This window comes from Cucumis melo, chromosome 11 (assembly GCF_025177605.1).
Source record: "Cucumis melo cultivar AY chromosome 11, USDA_Cmelo_AY_1.0, whole genome shotgun sequence".
NCBI classification, from domain to species: domain Eukaryota; kingdom Viridiplantae; phylum Streptophyta; class Magnoliopsida; order Cucurbitales; family Cucurbitaceae; genus Cucumis; species Cucumis melo.
The window spans coordinates 6,615,357-6,635,161 of NC_066867.1; the positions used below are offsets into that span (position 1 = coordinate 6,615,357).

Genomic DNA, 19,805 nt, shown 5'->3' on the forward strand with positions numbered 1-19,805 from the left:
GTTATTACTATGCTTTGCTTCTATCGATAAATTATCATTGGTTGAAGGAGTTTATTGTGAGGGAAAATTCAATCGATTGCTTCGGACTGTTTCAATATTGGCATTTACTTAGCATTCATTCACCATGATTTTGTAGGTTTTCGAAGAATTCGTGGACCATAGGATCATGTCGTAATAGATATGTTAGTTTTCACATTTTTTTGGTTAAGGATATGTGTCATGTATTACATATTGTGTCATGTATTTCATTGTAATGCTTTAGTTTTCACTTTATGTAATGGATTCGTGGACTAAATATTACTTTGACAATGTAATATACTTTTCATTATCAATATATAGATCAATTTACAAATATAGTGGTACTCGGTTTTTTAAATTGTATGAGAAATAACAAAAAAAATGTGTCTCGTGACAACCCATAATTGGATTATTTTGCAGCAGAAAAATGTAAAATTATGTAATTACACAACAATAGTGTTATAAGAGTGTATATGCAGACAGTAATAATGAGTTATTAAAAGCCAATCGATGACACACAAAAATTGTCGTCATTAATGGAAACGTTACGGTAATTAACCAATTTGGACTACAACAACGGTGATTTCTTTCTATCAACGTCCAGTTAATAGTGACAAGTGGTAAATGTCAGAACAAAGTGATCATTGACGTTAATTTAATGTCGTTTATGTAATAGGAACAACACTTTTTTTGATGTATCATTAAATGTCCTATCTTTACAAGGACTTCAAAGACGCAAAAATGTGTCACGAAAACTGTTTATGATACATATTTTACGTCGTTAAATCTCAGTTTTCTAACCGTGGTAGGTTATTTATAACCGAATCACATGAGGGTAAAAAGCAAAGATAAAATAGCATATTTTTTATTATTTTAACTAAGAGAAAAATAACAAAAATTAGTTGTTCATAACAACTTTGATACTCCCCCTCAATATGGGGCTAAGAAATTGATAATTCCCATCTTCGACAATAACACTTCTGTAGAGGATCGAGGCAGCACTTTTGTAAACTAAAACAACCAGTTGTATATGCGTACGGATGAGCATGGGTTTTACATTGCTTTTGAGAATATGATCACGAACAAAATGACAATTCAATTCGATGTGCTTAGTACGCTTATGAAAAATTGGGTTGTTTGCAATTGAATAGCTAATGTGTTATCACAAAACATCAAAAATGGAATAGTGCTAGAGATGTGTAAATCAAGAAGGAGTTGTGTGAGCCAAATGAGCTCACTTGCGGTTGCTACAATTGCTTTATATTTGACTTCAATAGAAGATCGAGATACCATTTGTTTGTTTTTGGATTTACATGATATCATAGAATCCTCCAGAAAAATGAAAAAGCTTGTGGTGATTTTTTTGTATATAAACAAAATCCCTAATCAGCATCACAAAAGGTGCAAAGTTGAAAAGAACTCGTACCTTGAAGGAGAACGCCTTGGTCAGGAGTTCCTTTAAGATACCAAAGCAGAGAATAAGCAACATTGAGGTGAGATCGGTAGGGCTTAGAAACAAACTGACTTAATTTGTGAATGGCAAAGGCAACGTCTAGATGCGATATTATCACTACAAGAAATCTGGCCTTTAATGTCGGTTTAAAACCGACATTAAAGGCCTTTAATGTCACTTGGCGACCGACATCTTTGCGAGCGTTATTAAAGGGCTTTAATGTCGGTTGGCCTTTAATGTCGGTTTATAACCGACATTAAAGACATCTTTAATGTCGGTTATAAACCGACATTAAAGGCCTTCAATGTCGGTTATAAACCGACATCTTTGAAGGTGTTATTGAAGGCCTTTAATGTCGGTTCATCTTTAATGTCGGTGGATAACCGACATTAAAGATGTCTTTAATGTCGCTTATGATACATCTTTAATGTCGTTTTTCCACCGACATTAAAGAGGTCTTTAATTTTTTTTAACCGACATTAAAGCTGTCTTTAATGTGGTTTTGAAACCGACATTAACGATGTCTTTAATGTCGTTTTTTGAAATTTATTTTTATTAAATCCTTGCATTTGTCCATTTTGTATGACGCCAAATAGTTAAAAATGAAATCTTTTACTTGTACATATACAAAATGAAATCTTAATAATGTGTACATTTATATACAACTTGGATCCAAACACAGAAATTATGAAGCTTAATTATTACGTTGATCATCCTTTGAAAAAAAAAAAGAAAGAAAAAGAATATATTGAGAGAGCAATAACTAAAACTGCAACTAATAGCAAACTAGAACGCTTCACAAATGACTAACTTCAAGATCTTGTGACAAAGATGAGGGTCTGGCTAATTGTACTCACTTGCAACCATTTCGTCTATTGCAGTCATTTGTTTAGTGATAACTCCCTGTAAAAGACATCAAGATGGTTGAATTGATAAGTAACAATGTTAAGACCTAGTTGTTAGTAGAAATATCAAAATATCAAAATGAGGATGATATGATAGTTCCAAACAAAGGCAAGATTTTGTTAACTTCCCATGAACAGATTGTTATCAACTTTCTATTCATGTTTTTGAAAAACCAAGTCAAATTTTGAGAAATAGTCACCACCACAATAGTCTTTTCATTGCCAAACAAAAGAAATGAGACTCTAGCTATACTATTTAAATGAAAAAGGTTGGTCAGCCATGCAAGGTGCAACAATAGTTATAAGTTATAAATTTCTGCAAAGACTGCAATCAAAAACAAGTTAGCCTCTCACTCTAACAAACAATTATTTATGTACACACTAACTGGAAAACAGCCCCCAACTCTCTCTCCCAAATGGTCCCCACAAATACTCTCTCATCTCACTCAACACTTCCCTCCCCAGCAGCACCGGTTTCACCTCCACTGACCTTTTTGCCCCTTCTTTGATATGTAACTTGAATTGGTAGCCAAACATATTCTACCCGTGGTATATGAATTAATGTAACTATCAAGTAACTACAACTCTACAAGAAACTATAATTGGGAATTGAACTCAGACTCAACAACTTCATTGACTTAGAATAAAACATAACAGTAGCAGAAAAAGGGGCCAAGAACATATTGACATACACATATATAAACATTATATATACTGAAAATATTAAAATATCACTGGAGGCTACAATCAAAGGTTTTTTATAAGATAAAGGAATAGATCCAGCCAATTCATGACAAAATATACAGAGAATTCAAACGCAGATGTAAAATAACTTACTTGAGGATAAAGATCACAAGTTCCCATCTCCTTAACAGCTAAAGGCAATCTCTCTCCATCAGTAACCTATGAAGCAAAAAAAGCACACAACTAAGGCCACACCAGAAACAATTTAATGATCAATAAAAGGTTACAAATAAAACCATTCCAAACCTCAAAGTCTGCTCCCACACTTTTGATGTTTACTGTTTGAATTTCATTATGCTTAGCCCATGTTATCTTTCCACTATTGTCCATACTTGCAATAGGTACTTTCCGGCCAAGTTTTACCATAATAGTTCCTTCATTATAACCAATCACAACCCTGTAGGGAGTAGTAGAATTTCAGGCAGGTTCAGGTCATTGTAAATTTTAAGAATTATAGAAATTTTGGGTTGAAACCCCACTGGAATTCTTCTTGATCATAACATCATGCTAATTTAACCAATACCATAGGAGGATGGGTATGGGTAGGGATCTCAAGTTAATGTTTTAAAAAAATAGAAATAAAGGTATAGTATTCAAAAATCCTACACCAGGACATGAAAGAAATGTAACAAAGATTTTAACGTAAGCAAGGAAGTCGAAAATTGATCAACTTACCGGCGTGAGCTCTTCATGTATCCAATTGCCCAAACTCGTTCAAGGCCATAATTTAATGTATTTGCAAGCCTGTAAATCAGAAATAATTACAACTAGTGGAAATGCCAATGAAGCAGACAGAATTCCACAAAATATAGATACAAAAAGTAACAAAATATATTAACGAAAAGCAACTGACAGCCCATAACAGACCAAGTCGTCTGTCTCAAAAAGAAAAACAAGCAGACCTGCGTAGTGGCAGGTGCTGGTTTGGATTCTTCCTTTGCGGATTTATTCATCTCACTGCCACCCATGATTCTATATCAAGCAGATGCCACCTTCCAACAAAAGTTCAAAACATCCTACATTAAGAAGAAATACATCATATCAGTAGTTTTTATCCCTCACTTCACACTAACCAAACTATTGAAGTCTTACTTCCTTTGATGCATGAAAGTATGATAATTCTTTACATCGGAATATTATATTTAACCCAACAAAGAGAGGGAAGTAGAAGCACCAACTTCACTGCCAGAGGAACTTAAAAGAAGCTACACAAGTTGGCTTGAATCAATCATACCTAGTTCGAGCCATCTTTCAAAGGCAAAATTTATACACTTTGGCAACAACCTTCCTTCAAAGAGTAAAAGTTGTCTGATTTCATTGGCTGTGCTAGATTAGCCAATGAAATCAGGAAAATTTCTCAATATTTGACCACTTTGATTCAGATCATGGATATATCCACAAAATAGGTTTTAAAAAATTACGCCTCAAGAGAAATCCATAGGTTTACTGCCAGGGACATGTTTGGGAGTGATTTTGAAATGATTAAAATCAATTTGTCATGTTTAAAATCACTATGAAACTCACCTACTCAAAATCAATTCAATATTCAATTTCACTTTCAAACAGAATTCCATACTATATAAAATTGATTTGAATTTTGGAATGATTAAAAGAACTTTTCAACTGATTTTGAAAATGACAAGAGTAATTTTAATCATTTCATAATCACTCTCAAACATGTGATAATTAAATGAAATAAAAGATAATACAAATACAAGTAGTCGTAGAGTTATGCACTTAAACATTACACACTAGTATGCTTTTGTATTCCTTTTTCATCTGGAGAAACAAGACTACTCACATTGGAAAGTCGGAAAGGACAAAACTTTGGCTTCCCCCTTCTTCCATACTTGAGCAAGTAGGCTCCTTTCTTCAAAGCAGTAATGGCCTTTAAGAATAATATAGAGGCAAAAATACTGTACTTAGCATCATTACAGAATTAACTTTAAGTCAAAACATTATCATAAAGCAAGGGGAATATATCACAAAATTCTTGTGTGCTAGTCTGCATAGAAATTTTATAAAAGGGAAACCAGATTTAGATTAATCAAGGACAGAAATGAGCTTTAGCAATAATATGGAAAATCTATATCTTATAAAGGAAACAACATTTCTCATTAATTAAGAAATGAGTACAAGATAAGAGTGAAAATAGGCTAACAAGGTGACTGAAAAGAGACAATAGAAAGCAAAAATGTACACAAGATAAAGGAACAAAACACAAATTTACCAAAAAAAACCCAATTGTTGGAAATATCTAGGAAAGAATAGCCCGCAATAGCTTTTGAGAGGGAACACCAGCAGGAAGCTTTGATCTTGATTAGCTCAGAGCTATATGACCATGAATTATTGATAGCAATAAATTGTTCTTTATTCAATTGGTAAAAGGAAACTCAGTACACTATCAGATTGATGAAACATCATTCTGGTTGGAAAACTACAGTAACAAGAAGAAGAACAAGAAAAGTAAAATTCTCTCTGTCAATCCTCATTAGAAAATATATGGTTTTGTCCCTAATTATCCAACACACTATTGCCAGAGTCAAAGGCAATATGCAATAAAAAAACAATCATGATGGGCTAGAGACTCACAAGTCATTTCACGTAGTACAACACACGTCTAAGAGAATGTAACAAAAGTCAAATGATATTCCTTCACAACCGTGGTATCCTTAGCGAAGTAAAATTATCATCCGCCCAATGGCCAATATCCTGAAGAAATTTGAATGTCAAATGGAGAAGGAAAAAAATGAATTAAAAGGATTCAAGAGAACAAGTAAATAACCTCATTGAATGGCTGCAGATATATGAAAACTGGTCAATCTGAGACGATGTTTTCGAGCTCATGTTCCCCCCATTGATTGACAACGGTAACAGTGTACAATATATTGAAATTAGACCGAAGGAACTATTTCTCATAATGCTACAATTCCTAATATTTTAGTACACAGGAGTAGGCCATACTTGTATTATCTGGAATAAACATCAATTTAAAAAGTTAGGAGATCAGAATTGCAACAGTATGCATTTATATTCCGCTGCATTCAAAGAAAACATAAAGTTGGAGAGAAGAACTTTTTTGGGTACCTTCATTGATTGTATTATTTGGCAACAATAACTACAGGAGATATTTGCACACTCTGGGATAATTATATTCAACGCAGAGTATGTACATGCTTTCCGTAAGATCAGACCTCAATTTCCATGAGTTATCTATTTATCAGAAATATGCAATGAACAGGTTCCTTATGGATGCCCGATGTCGTCACGTACAGTTTCCTATACTGTTGAGATTTGCCCAGAATCCGACGAGGTCTTGCCAGTATGGAAGGTACGAACGTCTCCTATCTCCTTCCTTCAACATTCTGTTCCTCATGTAAAACAATTCATGCGCTGATGATGCTTTTTCCAATAGGAAAGTTGGAAAAACAATAGTAAAACGTTGGAAAAACGTTCGTAAAACAATCCATACGAACGTCTCCAATAGGAAAGCTCAGCAGTTGCGTTCAGTTCCATAAAAGAATAAACCTAAAAGAAAGCTCAGCAATTTCCAGAGTTAAGGGAACATATGTATATATTAAACCTAAAAGGAAAAAACCACACTCAAGTGCTTTAACATAAAAGAAAATCCCTAACCTGGGATGAAACTATGTTCTCCAATTTTGTACGGAAGAAAAAAAGGATTGAAGTATTGAAAATGAGATTTCACAGCAAGAACGAGAAGAAAGAACATCGATGAAGTCGTGAAAGAGTGGGAAAAACTTTTTAGCAGCTAGTGGTCGACGAAAGGGCTAGGAACGGTGGTAGCGAGGGCTGGGCACGAACGCGCAAACGTGAGGAATGAGGACTGTGAACAGACAACGAACGAGCACAACAGTAACAGACGCGGCGATGGCTGGACACGAGGGACGACGATTGTGTGCGCGGTGACTATTCGTCGGAGAAGAGGTTGAAAATGAGATTGAGAAGAGATGGAAGAAATTGATAAGGAGAGGGAAGAAATCGTGTGGCGAGGGATCGTGAGAAATAAAAGAGTAAAGTAAGAGAGAAGGTACTTAAGTTTTTTAAAAATAAAAAAAAAATTAACTATACCTTTAATGTCGGTTTTAAACCGACATTAAAGCTCTCTCTTTAATATCGGTTTTAAACCGACATTAAACATCCGCATTTCAAAAAGCGACATTAAAGCTCCATTTTCATTTTTTCCAACCGACATTAAAGGGCATATTTCTTCTAGTGTATGAGATAAAGGAGACGTCCAACAAGACGTCGATATACTGTAGGATCACTGAGTAAAGTACTAACACTATATTTCAGTTTTCATTCAAATGATATGAAATGCTTATAATATATATTTCTATTTTAAACTTAAAATAGGCATGTGTTATCACTTTTCATTGAAAAATTGTACTTAATGAGTATCTTAGATTTGAGTTTTAAAGTATTGACGTAGGCATCGATATCAAAATTTCAATTTTACCCTTATATCAACATAAACCTTTTAGGTTGGTTTTGAGTTTGAAAGCTATGATGAACCTTTTTAAGCTATTTTTTAATAGTTAGTGTCACACTTAGAGCTTTTGTCAATAATTTGTAGTTGGTTTTGAGTTTAAAAGGCACTTCTTGAATACTTTTTAGGTTGGTTTAAGAGTAAATGTATCACTTACGTATTTTAAAGTTATTTTGAGATTTGATTTACACTTTTAGTAAACTTATAGGTTGGTTGAGTTTTGAAGTCATACTTAAGTAATTTAAATTTGTTTTGAGATTTAAAGTGTCATTTGGACACTTTTAATAGATTTTGCAGATGGTTTTGAGCTTGGAAGTTAGACATTTATGATTTGTTATGAGAGTTAAAAGTGAGATTTTGACACATTTTCGATACTTTTTAAGTTTGTTTTTCCAGTGTAATGTTGCACTTACAGATACTTTTTAAGTTTGTTTTTCCAGTGTAATGTTGCACTTACAGATTATGGAGCATAAAAACATTTTCAAAATAGATATGTTAGTTTTTATATATTTATATATTTTTGTTAAGGATATGTGTCTTGTATTTCATTGGAATTTGTGGTGTAGTGGATCTTGTAAAACCTTTACCAAAGAAGACAATGTGATTTGACTTTTAATCATCAATATATAGATCAATTTAAAATGTATGACTACTTTGTTCTTTAAATTATGTGAGATATGATAGGGTGAACACGTCTCATGATAATAAAAAATTGAAATTTTTTACGACACAAAAATGCAAAATTATGTAATTACATGACTGTAAAAACCATGTTGTGATATGAAAAATAACGACGCTGAAGAAATGTCGATATATAAGCAATTATAGCACAACATAATTGTTACTAAAAGTCAATCCATGATACAACGAAACTGTTGTCAATAACGGAAATGTTATGAACATAAACTAATTTAATTTAGACCTCAACAATGACAATTTAATTGTGTCGAAATCCAATTAATAGTAATAGGTGGTAAATGACAGGAGAAATTGATTATTGATGTTAAATCAATATCGTTAAGCAATATTAACGATATTTGTTTTGATGTGTCATTAAATGTTCTATCTTTACAGGGAACTTCAAAGACGCAAAATATGTGTTACGGAAATCGTTTATGACACATAATTTGCATCGTTAGATCCTAGTTTTCTAGTAGTGATATTAAACATCGATATCAAACATACACTCCTTTTCTTTTCCATTCCCTTGGTGAGTATTAAAGAGAAAAAATGGGAATAATAAAACATAAATCACATCCCCAACATCTCAACAAGAGAATGAGTCCTTTCATAATTATACAAATTAGGAACAATTCATTAGAAAAAGCTAATAATCATACAACAATAATCACACCCATGAATATTGTAAAATCTCAACAACACTGTTTCCAAATAATTTAACAAAACCTAACATTCAATCACACCACTAATGCAAAAATTTGTGTGGACGAAAATTTATATTCTGAAATGTCAAAATCTATGCCTTTTTTGATAATTTTAGGAGATAAACCACATTGAGGAGCAAGACAACTCCATAGATTAAATACACAAATATGATGGGAAATTGACAAAATAACATAGTTTTAGTTTTCAATTTTAGAAGTAGCACATTTTTCTAAAACTCATAAAACTGTTTTTCTCAATCAATCTCGGGTGAAATCAACCACCTAGATTTTCCTAAAATGTTAGAAGAAAATTCAGCTTATCGATTGTTTTGGTTTTTTTGCATCTTAGTAGACATTATATATGAACTTCTACCATTTTTCAAATATTCTCAAATCTTATTTATTTTATTTATCTTTTAAAAACAATTATTCAAATCTCCTCGAATTGTATCAAGAAGCCCAAAAAACTCGATAATCTCGGTTCATCTCAAGCAAAATTATACCGAAAAAGTCCAAAAATTTTAGACTTTCTCGATACATTTTTAGACTTTCTTGGTATGAACTGAAATCAATCAAATCTTTTAGCTAACTCTCTCAAATTTTCTATTATAATCTTGCGAAATTTTATATAAAATTGTCCTTATAAATAAAATTTCTATGATAATTCTGTCAACATAATTATGTAACACATAAATTAGAATAAATGATTTGAGAAATTGTATAAAAAGTTTGTATAAAAAAGTTAGATTCGGAGAAAATGAGTTAAGAATCGGTACAAGATTGAGAAAGATTATTCGAAAAATTAGTTAATTTCAAATTTAAAAATTCACATAAATTTATGTTTCCCACTTTTCCAAATAAAGAAAAGTTAGTTAAGATTATAGTTAGAAATAAATTTTTTGAAAAGATAAAAAATATTATATAAGATTTGGTAAGATTTGAAAAATGGTAAAATCTTTACAAAGATGTATCAGAAAAATCAAAACATAAATAGTAAAATTTTAATATTTTAAGAAAATGGGTCTTTTTAATAATATAACAAAGCGGCAAGTTATTTACACTCTATAGAACAATTTCAGAAACGAAAAAAACTCATAGGCCCACAATGCGAAATACCAAAAATACCCCAACAAACGTCGATTAATCGTCCGCGCGCGCGACTAATGTTAATAAATGATTATTAGATGTCATCGTGTAGAATAATATACAATTGATACACGATTTCATAAATTACCAAATACATAAACAATCAACAATAAACGCTAAACGATAACAATATACTTTAACGATTGTACATCCAATCACATTTGTAAATATAAACGATAAGCATACACGATTCTGTACATTATATAAACGATAAGGTAATAAACAAAAAAAGATGACGAAAAAGTTTAAGTATACACAATCGTGTAGAGAAATTTCAACGATCGTTTATAAACGAAAATTTACAGAAACTTCAATAAACCGTAATTACAAAAATGTCATCCAAATAAATAGGCTATAAAAAGGTGAAGGAACTTGCTCAAACTTTTTCTTTCATCGTCTTTGTCGTCAATCGTTTACATCCTGGTAACTACTTCAACAAAACTGTCCCGATCGACGATCTGCCTTCCATAGAAAAAGGTTTGAATCTATATTCATTTCGATCTATCTTCATTATCCACATATATCTAGCACCATCTATATCACATACAAAAAGGTTTGAGTTTATATTCATTTCGATCTATTGAGTCTATATTCATCTCGATCTATCTCCACCATCCACATATATGTACCACGATTTATATCGCATACAAACAGGTCTTAATCTATATTCATTTCGTTCAATCTATATCTATCGCAATCTATATTTCTATACTGTTTGTATAATTTATATTAGTATTCTTTTTTACAAATAGATGGTGAGCAAGAATCAATAAGCATCGTGTAGCAAATCAATAAGGTGTAAAGAAAAGACAGAAGAAAGTAATGTAAAGAAAGAATAAGGAAAAAAGATAACAAACTAGAATGTGAATATCTGTATGTATAGCCTTGTTTATTTATGTATCTTTTTCTTTATAGCGCTCTGCATTTGTAAATTTGTTTAGACTTGCCCTTGTTTAAACCATACTATTTATTATGTCATTCAAGTGGTGAAACTCTATCCAAATGACATTATTATGGAAGATGAACAAAAAAACCCTAGAATTATTGTATACTACAGCTTAAAAACATTGAATCAGATCAAGTCAAAAATAGACAAAAGGATTCTGTCTCAAGTTTTGACAAACAACACTTTTGACCAGTTCCTTAGCATTAAAATGGCCAAAATACCAACACAATTCTTGAATTTTCTATTAAGAAAACAATGCCATACAAAAAAAACTAATGTTCTTGCTTTCAACTTCAATGGACATATAACAGAATTTGGGCTGAAAGACTTTTGTTTTATGATTGGACTAAAAGGTCACAAATTTCCTGAGTTAAATCTAGGAGAAAGAAAAGAAAATGGTCTGAAGAATGCGTTTTTCCGTCATGATGACTTTATAACAAGAAGAGATATAGAAAGAACTTTCAAAGCGTTGTGCAATGAGGAAGATTACTTGAAAAAAAAACTAATTAACCTCTATATCTTAGAAGCATTTTTAATTCCCAAAGAACAACACAACCACACAAATCTCCTACATCTAGACATATTGGATAATGAAGAAATCTTCAAAGGCTATCCATGGGGGAGGTTATCATACATCCTAACATATCAGTTCTTGAAAAACGCATCCTACAATGACAAGGATGCTATATACCTTTAAGGATTTCCCCTAGCTTTAGTCTATTGGGCTTTTGAGAAAATACCAAGACTTTCCAATTTAGACGTTGGGTTTGGAAGAAAGCTTGCAAAGGAAGGGCCACCAATTGTAACATGGGAATGTTTGGAAACAAGTGGCTGGAGAACTCTAAACATCGACATTTTTGAATCTGAAAATGTAAGTAAACTTAGAGCATGCTTATATATATGTCTATCCAGATAGACAATGAAAGATTTTCTATCCATCTCTATCTTGAATAGATGATGATATAAATCTATCACTCTTTATCAATGCTACTACTTTTTCACTAATAATGTAATATCATTTTATTTGTAGTTCTTCATGACACCTCTAGACTCATCAAAAGAAGAGCCTCAAACAATTTTGAGATATTTAAAAAATATTGAGAAGCAGGAAAGAAAAGAAAAGGCAGAGCAACAACAAAAGAAAAAGAGAAAAAGATGGATAAAAACAATGAAACAGATAAAATCTTAAATGAAATAAGTGAAATCAGAAAAATAGAAACAAAACAAATATTATTAAGACAATGAATAAAAAAAATAAAATGCATGTTGACAATGGTTATGACAAGCTTGAATGTAGCACTACCATCAGCCAAACTTCAACAACAACAGAATGAGAAATAAGTTGCATATACAAAAGTCGTGGAGAAAAATAGACTACCTACTTATAGCCTTGATCTTCTTGATGATGATGAACAAGTTAATACAATGGTGAAGTATGCAACAACAAATTGCTCTATGGTTAGTGCCTTATTCATTTTTCACTCATTTGTTTCGTTTAATGTTCCTCACTTTCCAAATAAAATAAAATACGAATATGTTGTTTCTTTTTCTTTACAGGAAACTGCTGTTTTGGAAACACAAAGTAGCTTGGAAACAATAACAACTACAGATTTAGAAACACCCAAAACACAAATATTGCTGCAGGTTTAACTCTTTTCCAAACAATAAAAATAACTCGTATAGACATATATAATTTATCTGTCTGGATGTGTTTTCTTCATGATGTATTTGGACATTCTTACTTTATGTGCTTGTAGATAGATGAAGAAGACGAAAACAACAACTGGCTTATTCATTTAGGAACACCAAAAACACACGTATTGACATAGGTTTTAATTTGTTTACTATACAACTGAACTTGATTCATGATCGTTTAAATATAAATAAACGATCATTTAACATAACTAAACGATCGTTTGACATAACTAAATGATCGTTTGACATAATTAAATGATTGTTTGACATAATTAAACGGTCGTTTGACATAACTAAACAATCGTTTAATCTAACTAAACGATCTTTATATTGCATGCTTGTCTACATTTTGTTGCACAATCATTTTGACAACACATTTTCTTTTTATATTCAGATAATTGAATTTAAAGATGGAGAAAAAGAAGAAGAAGTTGAAAATAGGAGGAGCCAGGAAGACAAAACAAAACGAAGCCAGATTCAATTGGGAAATATTGTAACTGTTGAAGAAAAAAATATAGAAAAATAAGGGGAAGGAAATACAAAAGATACAACAAAAGGAAAACAAAACTTGATTGATGAAGATGAATTTGATAATAACGAAACTGAAACTGAAGAACTTGATTGATGAAGATGAATTTGATAATAACGAAACTGAAACTGAAGAAGAAATCGACACTGATAGCAGTCAAGAACCACAAGAAAAAATTGACACTGATAACATTGAAGAACCAGAACATCAAGTTGAAACAAAAGGAAACAAGAGAGAAATTAAAGAAATGCAAAAGGAAAATAATGTTAGTCAGCAAAAAAAGACAAAAGTCTCAACACAAGGAGAAAACGCAAGAGAAACGAAAGAAGAATGTTAACTCAAGAAAATATTGATACTGCCCCATCCTTCGACCTACAAATTTCTCAATATTTTAGGGATGATTTATAATCTTTGTAAAGCTTCAAATCATTAAATTTAACTTTTAAAAATTTCAAAAATTAAATTTTTAAGTTGCATATACATTGATACTATCCCATCCATTTCACTCTTTATATCCTACACTATCTTTATATCCTAATTTTTAATATGGTAATATTACATTTATTACCACAATCGTTCATATTCAACAATACCTTCGTTTAACCGCATATATACATATTCGCTTAAATAATATACTACACGATCGCGTAAATCGTACATCTTATAAATGATATCCTACACGATCGTTTAGTTGTACAACATCATTGTTTAACATTATATATTTTTCCAATCGTTTAACAACGCGATCAATTACATTTTTTAAAAGATCGTTTTGACTTAATTAAACGATCGTTTAAATATATATATATTAAACACTAAAGAACGCGATTGAACATTTTAGAAAAACTACGCGAATTTACAACATTACCCCTTTGGTAAAAACAACCATTATATACGTTCCACCTTCTTCATTTTTCGTCACTTCGCAATACACAAACGCACTGATCACTCAGCATTTCGTCTAAAAAATTTCCAATTTCATTCTTCTCTTAGTTCATTTTTCTCTTCAACGTTAAAAGGTATTTTGCTGCACTTTTCCTACTATAATATTTCTCTCAGTTCCAAGAATTTTTCTCTTCACGTTATTATACTTTTCCTTCATTATATTTCAAACGTTTCGACTTTTGTCTTAAAAAAACTATCGTTCTGTTCTTAAATTCATATTCTCAATCGTTTAGGTTTTCGATTTGTTTAAACATCTATTCTCCAGATTGATAAATGTTTCAATTTATTATTACTTTATGTGTGGATTGAACAATCTGTTACATCAAGTAAATGATCGTTTAATTTTAAGGCTTATGGTTTAGTTTTTTATAGACGATCATGTATATAACAAAAGTATATTATGATCATTATTTTTAGGATGGTTGTACCTAGCGACAAGTATTTCCCTGCAACTGTCTAATGCCAAGTGCCCAAGATTGGCAGTCTTATTAAGGATAAACTGACCAAGGAACAACTGCAGATGTTCGACAAAATAATATTTGGTCCATTGCTGAATGTCAACATGGTCTTCAACGACCAGTTGATCTATCACTTCTTGCTGAGGTAGATACCTGAATAAGTCAACGCAAATGGAATCTATTTTTCTGTTTTGGGGAAGAATGTGCATTTCACCCAAAATGAATTTAACATCATAATCGGGTTGTGGACAACCAAAGTAACATTGGAGAAAGATTGTGATAATAAGCGCCTACAGACCCTTCTATTTGAATCAGAGAACAAGAAAATAATAACGTGCTTGGAACTTGAAGAAATTTTCAAAAACTTTGAGTTTACAAATGATGAAAATGCTGTGAAGGTTGCCCTGGCCCTTTTTATAGAAACTGTGATGGTCGAGAAGGATAAAAAAGCACAGTTTGATATGGATATTCTGGAAAAAGTTAATAATAAAAGGCTACGTACTTGCTTTTTAGGTAATATTAAGATGGAATTGCACACAAGCTCCATCTTACAAAATGTTGCAGAAGAACATATTCGACAATAAGAATGTAAGTAAAACTTTCCAGTGATTGTTTAAAACAATTGCACGATCGTTTAACATAAATTACACGATCGTTTACATTTGTTAAACGATCGTTTAGCTTAATGCAATATCGTTTATGTCAAATATCATATCGAGTATCATATTATTTTATAAACGATCGTTTACTGGCTTGTTTGATATACAACATATTAACAATTCTTTGATTGTAACATTGCAGACTGTTGTTCAAGCTAAACTCGAGCTATCAACCCAAGAGAAAGCTTTCATGGAAAGTTGAATTCGAGGGGATGATAACATAGAAATGGAGGATGATGAATCCATGCCAGATATTGACAACAGTGATAACACTACTCCTGATGGTACAACAAACAATCAATCATTGGACAACAACAACTTGCAGTAAACCTCATCTCCACAACTGTCACCATGAAAGAAAAAAAGACAAACAGTGGCTGATGAGTCCGAAATTCATCCAATGACCAAGAAGAAAAGTCGTAGATCCAATGACAAAGAACAACAAAGTCATTCAAAATCCTACAAAACACTGAAAAAGAACATCAAAGAAGTTCATAAGGATGTATCTGCATTAACTTCTATAGTCTATAGAATGGATGACACAATCAAAAAGCAGTTCTTGGAGCTGTCTGAAATGAAGCACATACTGGAACGATTGCTCCAGGTAAACTTCGTTTTCAGAAAGTATTTTGTTTATTAGTTGTTTAAATAAATAATCGTGTAACTAAAATATCTCATCACTTATCAAATTTCAACGATCGTTTATCATTGTTACACGATCGTTTAGGTATTATACATCATCGTTTACTTTTTTATACACGATCGTTTAACAATCGTTTTTTTATTTATTTATTAGAATCAAAATCAAAACCAAAATCAAGGCAATGATGATACTCATCACTTCCAAGATGATCTTCATAATGGAATTCATCAAGACAATATGAACAAAAATGATAATCATCAGAATAGAGAAGATATGATGAGCAATGACCAACCATATGTTGAAGAACAACACACTCAAGATCATAATGTGGAAACTCAAATGTTAACATTTCATTCATTGTTTACTGCTTTATAATGTTCAAAATTGCTTACATTCTAAATAAGTAACAATTGTATTTTTTCTTATTCTCATTTTTTTTCTCATTTTGTTTAGGGAACATCAAGAGGAATCTGGTAGTAATACAAGCATAGATGATTGAGATGCAGACCTGCTACTGACTATAAGAGATATATCAGATAATCTAAATGCTCAAAGTCAGAAAGAAAAATACCTGCCAGAAATGATTACTACCCTTCCACTTGTGAGTCAACCTCTTCCACTTTGTGAGATACTACCATCATCAAGTAGTACTCTCAACCAACCTACATTGGCTCTATTGGATCAAACTGTACAAATTCATAAGGTGACACCATCAATTTCAATTGTAAATGAAGAATCTCAACTGGTATTTATACACAACAACTATGTAGTCCTTTGAATTAAGAGTTTGTTTCTTATCTAATATTATGCATTGTAGGAAATACAAAAAAATGATCAACCAGTTACTTTGGCTGAGATAGAAAAAGAAAAAGAAAATGAACAAGTAACTGAGGATCAAACAATTGGAACTGTGGAGCAATCTACCTCAACTGAATAAATAGAATCTCAATTGGTATGTATACACAACAAAATGTGTAGTCCTTTAAATTAATAGTTTGTTACTTGTCTAATATCATACATTACAAGAAACAACAAAACAACAGGTTGAGATTAAAAAAAATACTGAAGCGGTTACTTTGGTTGAAAATGAACCAGTAACGCAGGAAGAAAGTTCTACAATTGATTTAGAACCTATATCGGTATGTATATAAAAGAACCAGTACTTTGCATCAATTATTATTGTTTTTTATTTTTTCCTTAGTTAACAACATTGTGCATTATAGAAAACAAATGAAGATCAACAACAACCAATGAAGAGAAGAAAGCTACGTAAAATAGCAAATAAAAAGGTGCCTGATCAAGATCAACAAGTTAATACACCCACAAGATCTATTGAGATCATATCAGAACGGACAATACCTGTACTAGATGTCGAAATCATTGATGTAGATACATATAATCTCATGTGGTAAGTGGATAAAAAATAATGGAAAGAATACTTAACATTTTGGAAAAGATCAAGAAAAACAACTCATGAAGAAAGCAAAGTAGTCTCCACAACCAGAAAGAAAGATTTCTTCAAAAAGCTTGAAGAAAACACATGGATACTGGGAGACGTAAATATTCTTTCCAAATTTCATTTTACATATAAAAATACATGATCGAGTACAACATACTTTATCTAAACCAAACGATCGTTTATATATAAACGATCGTTTAGTAAGGAAAAAAATGTTGTAAACAATCACTCATATTTTCTAAACCATCGCTTCTATTCACTAAACAATCGTTTGTATATATTAAACGATCACTTGTATTTTCTAAATGATCACTTATACTCTTCTTTCATTCACTAACGATCATTTAATTTTCTTTGTAGACCATGGATTTGCTATTATCCCACTTGCAGAAAAAAATGTTGTATATCAAGAAACTTTGCAAGTATACTTTTAGAGCAATAGATTCTGCGTTTATAGTAAGTTGTTATTCTTTAATTTTTTTTTTTGTATAGAAGTTATACTGTATAATTATATTCTGACTAAATTTTTTTACTTGTTCTTCAAGACTAGAATCAATAAGCCACACTGCATAGTTTAGCAACGTCTTTTTTATACTCATCTGATGTCTGTTCACAGTCTTTTAGCCATCACAACTGCAAAATAATGGCCCCTCCTTCAAATGGATGTTAAAAAAGTGTTCCTCAATGGATCCCTATCTGAAGAAGTATATATGAAACCACCATCTAGTACTACTTCACCACCTCAAAAGGTGTGTCTTCTTCCCCGTGATATTTACGGTCTCAAACAGGCTCCTTGAGCTTGGTTTGCAACATTCAGTTCCATTACTACCAAACTTAGGTTCACCTCTAACTCTCACGATTCAGTCTTATTTACACGCTAGACATCTACTGGTATTGTTCTCCTTCTTTTATATGTTGATGACATGATCATTACAGGTAATGATCATCAAGCCATATATGATTTGCAATGTTACCTAGGAAAGCACTTTGAGATGAAAGATTTAGGCAACCTCAACTATTTTCTTGGTCTTGAGATCTCATCCTCGTCTAATGGCTACTACTTATCTCAAGCAAAATACGCCTCTTACCTCCTAAGTCGATCTGGTATTACTGACTCTACCACATCCTCAACACCTTTGGATCCGAATGTGCGACTTACTTCTTTTGATAGTGTTCCTCTTGACAATCCCACTTTGTATCAACAACTTGTTAGCAGCCTGATTTACTTAACCGTGACCTGCCTAGATATTGCATATGCAGTTCATGTTGTTAGTCAATTCATGGTTGCTCCTCGTACTATTCACTTCACTATTATCCTTCATATTATTCGCTATATTAAAGGCACTTTGGGTCATGGTCTACAGTTCTCCTCACAGTCATCTTTAGTTCTCTCTAAATTCTCTAATGCTGAATGGATGGGTGATCCTACTGATAGAAGGTTCACCACTGGTTATCGCTTCTATTTAGGTGATGCTCTTATCTCTTGGCGCAGCAAGAAACAATTTGTTGTTTTCCGTTCCACCACAGAGTCTGAATATTGTACTCTAGTTGATTCCACTTTAGAATTATTATGCCTTCGTTGGCTTCTTACTGATATGAGGGTCCCACAAAGGTCACCCACTATTCTTTATTGTGATAACCGTAGTGCTATTCAGATTGCACACAATAATGTTTTTCATGGACACATAAGCACATTGAGAATGATTGTCATTTTGTTCGTCATCATCTACAGAGCAATACTCTTCATCTCCAATCTATCTCCACCACGGACCAACTAGCAGATATCTTCACCAAAGCTCTCCATTCTCCTTGTTTCACTCAGTTACTTCACAAACTCAAAATGGTCTCTGCTCTACCACCTTGAGTTTGAGGGAGGGTGTTGTCATAATTAGAGTAATTTTGAAGATATTATTCTAGATATTGTCATTGTAATTAATTTGCATATTCTTTCCTAAAGTGTGTATTTCTTTGTTTATATTTAGCATGTACCTTTGGTAAAATATCAATGAAATATACTATCATTCATACAAAAATTACAATAATTCTATTAGAAATCTAATATATACCAAACATGTCAAATATTATTTAATTTAATAATTGTAACAAGTATGGAAAAACTGGCACCCTTTATCACCTACCACTAGTGAGGAAAAAGATAGGAGTCCGTACTGATAACATGTTATAAAATGAGACACAACTAGAACACGAACATTAATAAAATATAATACTTAAATCCATAATATATAAATGAATAACAAAAAAAAGTAAGAATTTATGAAATTAAAAAATTACTCTATATATCTCCACTTT

The 19,805-nt window shown here is 31.9% G+C and overlaps 1 protein-coding gene across 1 annotated transcript; it reads left to right on the forward strand.

The window, feature by feature from the left end:
• The first annotated feature begins 15,619 nt into the window (after positions 1–15,619).
• On the forward strand, positions 15,620–19,273 carry LOC127143851 (uncharacterized mitochondrial protein AtMg00810-like). Its single transcript, XM_051079110.1, has 3 exons — positions 15,620–15,677; positions 15,918–15,997; positions 18,377–19,273. The coding sequence occupies exons 1-3, from the start codon at positions 15,620–15,622 to the stop codon at positions 19,271–19,273; spliced, it is 1,035 nt and encodes a 344-aa protein (XP_050935067.1).
• Positions 19,274–19,805: the final 532 nt, after the last annotated feature.

What these genes read in the sequence shown, in the direction of transcription:
- LOC127143851 (XM_051079110.1), top strand. Translation starts at nt 15,620, where the DNA reads ATGGAGGATGATGAATCCATGCCAGATATTGACAACAGTGATAACACT. An exon ending in TGATAACACTACTCCTGATG is followed by an intron (nt 15,678 to 15,917) that starts GTACAACAAACA and finishes TAACTTCTATAG; the next exon opens with TCTATAGAATGGATGACACA. An exon ending in TACTGGAACGATTGCTCCAG is followed by an intron (nt 15,998 to 18,376) that starts GTAAACTTCGTT and finishes TTTACACGCTAG; the next exon opens with ACATCTACTGGTATTGTTCT.